At 43.5% G+C, this 10597-nt stretch overlaps 1 protein-coding gene across 1 annotated transcript; it reads right to left on the bottom strand.

Moving 5' to 3' along the window:
- Positions 1–6796: 6796 nt before the first annotated feature.
- LOC125540644 lies at positions 6797–8562 on the bottom strand. Its single transcript, XM_048704240.1, has one exon. It carries the CDS (start codon positions 8433–8435, stop codon positions 6954–6956), a length of 1482 nt encoding a protein of 493 aa, XP_048560197.1. The 5' UTR covers positions 8436–8562; the 3' UTR covers positions 6797–6953.
- Positions 8563–10597: the final 2035 nt, after the last annotated feature.

Raw genomic sequence — 10597 nt, 5'->3', positions numbered from 1 at the left:
GAACAGAGAGGGGCGGGGGGTATGGGCCGTTAGATACTGCCCTCTTTGCCGTCCGCCCTTTTGCCTCTTTGCCGTCTGCTGGCAGAAGGCAAAGAGGTGGGCCGTTAAGTTTTTCCCAAACGGGCGGGGGGTGGGGGCCACCTCTCTCTTTAACGTCTGCCAGCTGACGGCAAAGATTCTTTGCCGTCTGCTGGCGGACGGCAAAGATCTAGCGGACGGCAAAGAGCTTCTTTGCCGTCAGCCTGATCTTTGCCGTCTGCTTTTTGGTAGCTGATGGCAAAGAGCTTCTTTGCCGTCAGCTAGCAGACGGCAAAGAGCTGGCAGATGGCAAATTAGCTGATTCCAGTAGTGGCACCTGGGTATTTGATACTGGTTCTGTTGCTAATGTTTGCAACTCGAAACAGGGACTACGGATTAAGCGAAGATTGGCTAAGGATGAGGTGACGATGCGCGTGGGAAACGGTTCCAAAGTCGATGTGATCGCGGTCGGCACGCTACCTTCGGGATTAGTATTAGACCTAAATAATTGTTATTTGGTGCCAGCGTTGAGCATGAACATTATATCTGGATCTTGTTTAATGCGAGATGGTTATTCATTTAAATCAGAGAATAATGGTTGTTCTATTTATATGAGTAATATCTTTTATGGTCATGCACCCTTGAAGAGTGTTCTATTCTTGTTGAATCTCGATAGTAGTGATACCAATATTCATAATGTAGAAACCAAAAGATGCAGAGTTGATAATGATAGTGCAACTTATTTGTGGCACTACCGTTTAGGTCTTATCGCTGTAAAGCGCATGAAGAATCTCCATACTGATGGACTTTTGGAACCACTTGATTATGAATCACTTGGTACTTGCGAACCGTGCCTCATGGGCAAGATGACTAAAACACCGTTCTCCGGTACTATGGAGAGAGCAACAGATTTGTTGGAAATCATATATATAGATGTATGTGGTCCGATGAATGTTGAGGCTCGTGGCGGATATCGTTATTTTCTCACCTTCACAGATGACTTAAGTAGATATGGGTACATCTACTTAATGAAACATAAGACTGAAACATTTGGAAAGTTCAAAGAATTTCAGAGTGAAGTTGAAAATCATCGTAACAAGAAAATAAAGTTTCTACGATCTGATCATGGAGGAGAATATTTGAGTTACGAGTTTGGTGTCCATTTGAAAAATTGTGGAATAGTTTCGCAACTCACGCCACCCGGAACACCACAGCGTAACGGTGTGTCCGAACGTCGTAATCGTACTTTACTAGATATGGTGCGATCTATGATGTCTCTTACTGATTTACCGCTATCGTTTTGGGGATACGCTCTAGAGACGGCCGCATTCACGTTAAATAGGGCACCATCAAAATCCGTTGAGACGACGCCTTATGAACTATGGTTTGGCAAGAAACCAAAGTTATCGATTCTGAAAGTTTGGGGCTGCGATGCTTATGTGAAAAAGCTTCAACCTGATAAGCTCGAACCCAAATCGGAGAAATGTGTCTTCATAGGATATCCAAAGGAAACTATTGGATACACCTTCTATCACAAATCCTAAGGCAAGACTTTTGTTGCTAAATTCGGAAACTTTCTGGAGAAGGAGTTTCTCTCGAAAGAAGTGAGTGGGAGGAAAGTAGAACTTGACGAGGTAACTGTACCTGCTCCTTTATTGGAAAGTAGTACATCACAGAAAACTGTTTCTGCGACACCTACACCAATAAGTGAGGAAGTTAATGATAATGATCATGAAACTTTAGGACAAGATACTACTGAACCTCGTAGATCAACCAGAGTGAGATCTGCGCCAGAGTGGTACGGTAATCCAGTTCTGGAAGTCATGCTACTAGATCATGATGAACCTACGAACTATGAAGATGCGATGGTGAGCCCAGATTCCGCAAAATGGCTTGAAGCCATGAAATCTGAGATGGGATCCATGTATGAGAACAAATTATGGACTTTGGTTGACTTGCCCGATGATCAGCAAGCAATTGAGAATAAATGGATCTTCAAGAAGAAGACTGACGCTGACGGTAATATTACTATCTACAAAGCTCGACTTGTCGCAAAAGGTTTTCGACAAGTTCAAGGGGTTGACTACGATGAGACCTTCTCACCCGTAGCGATGCTTAAGTCTGTCCGAATCATGTTAGCAATTGCCGCATTTTATGATTATGAAATTTGGCAGATGGATGTCAAAACTGCATTCCTGAATGGATTTCTGGAAGAAGAGTAGTATATGATGCAACCGGAAGGTTTTGTCGATCCAAAGGGAGCTAACAAAGTGTGCAAGCTCCAGCGATCCATTTATGGACTGGTGCAAGCCTCTCGGAGTTGGAATAAACGTTTTGATAGTGTGATCAAAGCATTTGGTTTTATACAGACTTTCGGAGAAGCCTGTATTTACAAGAAAGTGAGTGGGAGCTCTGTAGCATTTCTGATATTATATGTGGATGACATATTACTGATTGGAAATGATATAGAATTTCTGGATAGCATAAAGGGATACTTGAATAAGAGTTTTTCAACGAAAGACCTCGGTGAAGCTGCTTACATATTAGGCATAAAGATCTATAGAGATAGATCAAGACGCCTAATTGGACTTTCACAAAGCACATACCTTGACAAGATTTTGAAAAAGTTCAAAATGGATCAAGCAAAGAAAGGTTTCTTGCCTGTGTTACAAGGTGTGAAGTTGAGTCAGACTCAATGCCCGACCACTTCAGAAGATAGAGAGAAAATGAAAGATGTTCCCTATGCTTCAGCCATAGGCTCTATCATGTATGCAATGCTGTGTACCAGATCTGATGTGTGCCTTGCTATAAGCTTAGCAGGGAGGTACCAAAGTAATCCAAGAGTGGATCACTGGACAGCGGTCAAGAACATCCTGAAATACCTGAAAAGGACTAAGGATATGTTTCTCGTATATGGAGGTGACAAAGAGCTCATTGTAAATGGTTACGTTGATGCAAGCTTTGACACTGATCCGGACGATTCTAAATCGCAAACCAGATACGTGTTTACATTAAACGGTGGAGCTGTCAGTTGGTGCAGTTCTAAACAAAGCGTCGTAGCGGGATCTACATGTGAAGCAGAGTACATAGCTGCTTCGGAAGCAGCAAATGAAGGAGTCTGGATGAAGGAGTTCATATCCGATCTAGGTGTCATACCTAGTGCATCGGGACCAATGAAAATCTTTTGTGATAATACTGGTGCAATTGCCTTAGCAAAGGAATCTAGATTTCACAAGAGAACCAAGCACATCAAGAGACGCTTCAATTCCATCCGGGATCTAGTCCAGGTGGGAGACATAGAGATTTGCAAGATACATACGGATCTGAATGTTGCAGACCCATTGACTAAGCCTCTTCCACGAGCAAAACATGATCATCACCAAAGCTCCATGGGTGTTAGAATCATTACTGTGTAATCTAGATTATTGACTCTAGTGCAAGTGGGAGACTGAAGGAAATATGCCCTAGAGGCAATAATAAAGTTATTATTTATTTCCTTATATCATGATAAATGTTTATTATTCATGCTAGAATTGTATTAACCGGAAACATAATACATGTGTGAATACATATACAAACAAAGTGTCACTAGTATGCCTCTACTTGACTAGCTCATTAATCACAAAGATGGTTATGTTTCCTAACCATGACAAAGAGTTGTTTTTGATTAACGGGATCACATCATTAGGTGAATGATCTGATTGACATGACCCATTCCATTAGCTTAGCACCCGATCGTTTAGTATGTTGCTATTGCTTTCTTCATGACTTATACATGTTCCTATGAACTATGAGATTATGCAGCTCCCGTTTGCCGGAGGAACACTTTGTGTGCAACCAAACGTCACAACGTAAATGGGTGATTATAAAGGTGGTCTACAGGTGTCTCCAAAGGTAGATGTTGGGTTGGCGTATTTCGAGATTAGGATTTGTCACTCCGATTGTCGGAGAGGTATCTCTGGGCCCTCTCGGTAATGCACATCACATAAGCCTTGCAAGCATTACAACTAATGAGTTAGTTGTGAGATGATGTATTATGGAACGAGTAAAGAGACTTGCCGGTAACGAGATTGAACTAGGTATTGGATACCGACGATCGAATCTCGGGCAAGTAACATACCGATGACAAAGGGAACAACGTATGTTGTTATGCGGTCTGACCGATAAAGATCTTCGTAGAATATGTAGGAGCCAATATGGGCATCCAGGTCCCGCTATTGGTTATTGACCGGAGATTTGTCTCAGTCATGTCTACATTGTTCTCGAACCGTAGGGTCCGCACGCTTTACGTTACGATGACAGTTATTATGAGTTTATGCATTTTGATGTACCGAAGTTAGTTCGGAGTCCCGGATGTGATCACGGACAAGACGAGGAGTCTCGAAATGGTCGAGCATAAAGATTGATATATTGAATGACTATATTCGGACACCGGAAAGGTTCCGAAGAAGTTTCGGATAAAACCGGAGCACCGGGGGGTTATCGGAACCCCCCGGGGGGTTAATGGGCCTCATGGGCCTAATGTGGGGAAGAGGAAGGGGCTGCCAGGGCAGGCCGCGCGCCCCCTCTCCCCCTAGTCCGAATTGGACAAGGAGGGAGGGGCGGCGCCCCCCCTTTCCTATTCTCCCTCCACCTCTCCTAGTTGGACAAGGAACGGGAGGGGAGTCCTACTCCCGATAGGAGTAGGACTCCTCCTGCGCGCCTCCATAGGGCCGGCCGCACCCCCCCCCCCCTTGGATCCTTTATATACGGGGGCAGGGGGGCACCCCTAGACACACAAGTTGATCTACGTGATCATTCCTTAGCCGTGTGCGGTGCCCCCTGCCACCATATTCCACCTCGATCATATCGTTGTAGTGCTTAGGCGAAGCCCTGTGTCGGTAGAACATCATCATCGTCACCACGCCGTTGTGCTGACGGAACTCATCCCCGAAGCTTTGCTGGATCGGAGCCCGGGGAGCGTCATCGAGTTGTACGTGTGCTAAGAACTCGGAGGTGCCGGAGTAACGGTTCGGATCGGGAAGACGTACGACTACTTCCTCTACGTTGCGTGAACGCTTCCGTTGCGGTCTACGAGGGTACGTAGACAACACTCTCCCCTCTCGTTGCTATGCATCACCATGATCTTGCGTGTGCGTAGGAAATTTTTTGAAATTACTACGAAACCCAACACAAACATAGGCTTCCAATATATCAATCTTCATGTCTCGACCATTTCGAGACTCCTCGTCATGTCTGTGATCACATCCGGAACTCTGAACAACCTTCGGTACATCAAAACATATAAACTCATAACATAACTGTCATCGAAACGTTAAGCGTGCGGACCCTACGAGTTCGAGAACTATGTAGACATCACCGAGACACGTCTCCGGTCAATAACCAATAGCGGAACCTGGATGCTCATATTGGCTCCCACATACTCTACGAAGATCTTTTATCAGTCAAACTGCATAACAACATACATTGTTCCCTTTGTCATCGGTATGTTACTTGCCCGAGATTCGTTCGTCGGTATCTCAATACCTAGTTCAATCTCGTTATCGGCAAGTCTCTTTACTCATTCCGTAATACATCATCCTGCAACTAACTCATTAGTTGCAATGCTTGCAAGGCTTAAGTGATGTGCATTACCGAGAGGGCCCAGAGATACCTCTCCGACAATTGGAGTGACAAATCCTAATCTCGAAATACGCCAACCCAACAAGTACCTTTGGAGACACCTGTAGAGCACCTTTATAATCACCCAATTACGTTGTGACATTTGGTAGCACACAAAGTGTTCCTCCGGTAAACGGGATTTGCATAATCTCATAGTCATAGGAACATGTATAAGTCATGAAGAAAGCAATAGCAACATACTAAACGATCGGGTGCTAAGCTAACGGAATGGGTCATGTCAATCACATCATTCTTCTAATGATGTGACCTCGTTAATCAAATGACAACTCATGTCCATGGTTAGGAAACATAACCATTTTTGGTCAACGAGCTAGTCAAGTAGAGGCATACTAGTGACAACCTGTTTGTCTATGTATTCACACATGTACATGAATAATAAACATTTATCATGATATAAGGAAATAAAAAATAACTTTATTATTGCCTCTAGGGCATATTTCCTTCAGAGTGTAGGTTTCAAAAATTGATTGCCGCGTGGCCAGGTCGACGCTCTAGCCGGTGGTCCTCAATTGGCCCAGCTAGCAGGCCGCCGTAGAAGATGTGGAGCTTGTCGGATTTGCCTGCATACGCGACCACGAAGTCGCAACTGACATCATGGGAGTGGATCATGTTTTTTTAGAAATACTGCAAGGCAATGGCGTGGAAGAACTTCATGTTTTCGTTCCCTCACATGGCCTTTAATTTCTTCTTTGTTTTCACCTCGCCATGGCTTGCTTGAAGGAGAGAGCCAAGGCCTCACAAGCCTTGCGGCGCAAGGACAATCTCACCACCCGAAAGAGGACAGAGTTCGTTGGTAATTTGAAATATAAATGGTTTAACTTTCTAAAAGCTAGCTAAATTTATTGATTTCATGGAAGGCGATGGCCTATCAGATTCTGGCGTCGGTTTCTTAATCCAATTTATCTTGTAATTGCAACTATAATCTGATCCGATCTAAGTTTTTTATCAAATCCACATCCACACAACAGCACAACACATCACATTTCATCACTGGTATCAACTTTAGTAAAATGCGATGATGATCATGCATGCACCTTTTTCTTGTAAAGCAAAATTACTGAAACAACTAGAAATAAAGACTAGAATATCATGTGGTGAATAGTTTGATCTTGTAAAACATAAAAGTTTACTGTACGTTACATGAGGTCTGTAATACATTTAGTTCAACTGTACTCCGTATACATGAACACATTTGTTTATAATGTATAATGTAATTTACAAAAGAATTACATTACACGAGTATTGAAATAAAATTAAATGGGCGCTCCTCGTCGTTTCCTCCCGGGATGTAAAGCACTACCTTCACTTGTGTCCTCAGCATGACTTGTAACAAAGCGGGCAAATGTGTTGCGAGGGGGTATCCTTGATTCCCATGAAATTAGAATGAAATCTTCATTGGGTCTAACGCTAGGATCAGCTAGAAGTTCCCCCAATGTCACACTTGGTGATTCCTCCTTGATTGAAGCATTAATTGTATAACGTCTCATGCTAAGTGGGTGCAAAGCAAAGTCAGTTATGTCCACTGGGTGGCCTTGTTCTAGAAGCGTGCTTGGGTGCACGCCATATATGGAGATGTTTCTTTTAACATATCTTATTCCCCTGTCCAATATGCAACGCCAGAACTGAACATCGAGGTTCCTTCTCAAGACATCTGCGTACATATTTGTTGCGACAAGTGCGCCTTGCATAGTGTGCAACTCCTTGGCAAACCCATCTGCTATTTGTACTAGTCGTGGATGTTCTATGGGATCTACGCTCCCGAATGCCAGAGTCTTGAAAAGATATCTCAACTCGTCATAAGACAAAACACTTTGAAAAATAGGTTGCACTGATCCAAACCGGGCTAATCTTGTAAGTTTACTTATGATGATGATTTTGCTTCCTCTGCTGACTCTTATGAGAAAGGAGTGAAACCTTTTCCAGTCATCGTCATCCACATCAGAGGCAAACTCAATAACTACCAACATCATCCCAAACATGGTCCTTCCATGGTCAAGTATCGTCATGAGGTTGTCTCCATTCAAGTGCAAAATAGAGGAGAAGCGTGAGCGAACCCTCTCGTTGCCACACACATGAGCAACCAATGTTTTCTTCCCAACTCCAACACCACCGATGATCGGAAGAACTTCTAGTGCATGATCGCCAGGAGGGATGTTGTGCTCCAACAAGAAGGTCAAGAGCCTTTGCTTTTCGGCATGTCGGCCGAACATGTAGCTGTTGTTGTAAAGATAAACATCATATAGCCTACGAGACATGCGCTCACATCCACCAAGAAGAACAACAAATTCTGCCATATGAGCAACAATAGTTTCTAAGCTCTCCATGGCACCATCTGACTCGAGGCACATGGCCTTGTCATCCTTCTCACGATATGTTCGAGAACGCTTGAAAGGAATGGCTAAATACAAGCTGCTACTAGATGAGTCATTGACGCTAACCTTGTCAAAGCATGCACTGTCTTGGAGGGTTTTGTACCTCAAGGTGTCCAGCACGCGGTATCCTTTGTACATGGCCTCTGAGAGCATCTTCAGCTGCAATAACATCCCAGAGTTAGTTATGTACCGCCCATCTGCCTCCTCAACGACGATGCTGACTCTCGTCAGGAGGTGCTGCAATCTCTCCACCACCTTCTCCTCGGATTCGGCATGGTTCAAGGAGGATTGGTACTTGTTCTTCAGGAAGGAGATGAAACGGCTTACTAGCTCAGCTGTGACTACAGATATGGCAGCCTCCATAGCAAGCAGGAAGACAATCGATGAGGAAGCTGCTGGTCGATGTCTATGGCGTCTGGACAAACTAACTAGCCTCTGCAAAGTCTTGCAGAGTTTTCTCACGCAATAGAAAAGTCTCAAAACAATTGGCTGTGACGAGTTCGAGGGTGGGTCATACACGGCTGCTAACATGTATCCTTATAAACTACATGTGCTTGTATTGTATAATGGTCTAGCACCCCCATGGAGTACACAAGTTGCTCTTCTAGTAAAAACATGTGAGAATGACAAGCCAACTGCCTAAGTGACACGAAAAACATTGTTGGCTTTTGTTTTTAGTATTCACAGTAGGTAGGTCCAAATAAATATTGTTCCATGCCAACTTGTAAATTTTAAATATCATTATATATGTGCTCTATCTTGCAAGGTTAGATGGTCGAAATTGTTTGGATCGAATTCCAAATTTGGAAGCAAAATAGTAGGATTTTAGTTTATATTACAACACTTGAGCAACAAGAAACCATAATTCCATAACAGCTAGCTCAACTTCTAAGCTTAGTTAGTTCTCGATGTTCATGCTCAGTCTCTCCACCCTAAGAATGCCAAGAGCGTTAAGATCGGTCTTGAGCAGCGAGTTGGACGGTTCCACCAGCAGCGGCATATTCTGAGCCTCTTCTAGCTTGTCCTGGGCATCCCCCAGCTTCTGACGGGTGACGGTCCGCCGAGTTTCTCGCCTCCTTGATGTTTGCCGTCTGCAGATGGGTGGGTCTCCTCCCTCTGTAACTTGAGAGTCGGGACGATTGATATGGTCTACTGCAAAGGAAGCCTGCTTTTTTCGTCTGCACTTCGAGTTCTCAAGTATAGTACTCCCTCTGTTCAAATTGAACTGCAAAAACGTCTCACATTTAGAAAGAGAGTTTATCACTATTCACTAGCTATTCACTTGAACGAGCAAAGGTTTTAGATAATTCCACGTTCTCTCTCTGCCTTGTCTGATTGGATCATTGGAGTCAAAATACTATTGAAAGGTTGCTTGATATGTTAAAGGATTCTGATTACTTCCGAGCGAAAAATTGTTGATGCAGATCATATCTAGTGTCCGGCTGCAAGTGGACTTTACAATCTTTCAGCTAATTCAGGACCTACAGATTTGGATCGACGCTGTATGCTCGCGAAAGAGATGAAAACAGTGCCTGAAGTTCGACTGCAAGCAAATTAATTCAAACACACTCAGATCAATTCGCTTTAATCCAACTTTTCTACTCGTTGTCTGCAACCGGAGGTTGGTGTAGGCTAAACACTGACCGCTGATCTCATTCAGTTTTGGTTATCCTCATTGAAAAACAGAGAACGGCGCAGCTTTGTAGAGCTCGCCGGTGTCAGGCTCAGGCCTGCATATTCAGATCCAGTGTCATTCTTCGTCAGTTAACATGCGGCTGATGTTCAAGATGCTCTGGAGATCCGACGGCTCGCGTGGCTCGCCTACTTCACCGAAGTGTTACTTACTTTTACTGTAACAGTTCATCTGCCGCCCTGTATCGTTTCACCGTTGCCAGCTGAGCTATAAGCCAGCCACTCCATCCGTAAGGAGCATCAGTTTATTCAGAGATTCTTTGTACCAAACACAAACACATACTCCCTCTGGAGAGATACAAATAATCAGAAGAGAGATACTTTTCGTTTTTTGAAGGGCTAACAAGGTAATTAGAAAAAAATGCAACTTACATTCTGAAATTTTATCAAAAAACAAACACACATTCTATAAAGAAATTGAGCGAGTATAATTTAAGATCTTAAATACGAGTCATAATATAAGATATTATTACATCCAATATAATATATTCATTGGACGTAACAAGATTTTACATTATGAGACAAAGGGAAGGGAGTATCTTCTCTTTCTTAATTATAAAGTTTGCAGTTGGTGGTCCTACGTTAACTCCCGTGCCCCAACTCTTCCTCTCGGCTCTTTCAAGCGGGCCATGCTATAGAAAGGAGGCAACAAGTCAATTAAAAATTCATCTGATAGGCCAACTCCCGTACCTTTCTTGTGCTGCATACTTCCCTCAATACAAGTCCATCTGACAGGCCACCACTAACATATCTAATCTGGTTCAACCGGTTCAAAATTCACATGCCAAGTCTCGATGCACCGCCTGATTCTTTCCTGATCATTTTCATTGTAT

This window comes from Triticum urartu, chromosome 2 (genome assembly GCF_003073215.2).
Source record: "Triticum urartu cultivar G1812 chromosome 2, Tu2.1, whole genome shotgun sequence".
Classification (NCBI taxonomy): domain Eukaryota; kingdom Viridiplantae; phylum Streptophyta; class Magnoliopsida; order Poales; family Poaceae; genus Triticum; species Triticum urartu.
This window is presented reverse-complemented; position numbering and strand designations above follow the sequence as displayed.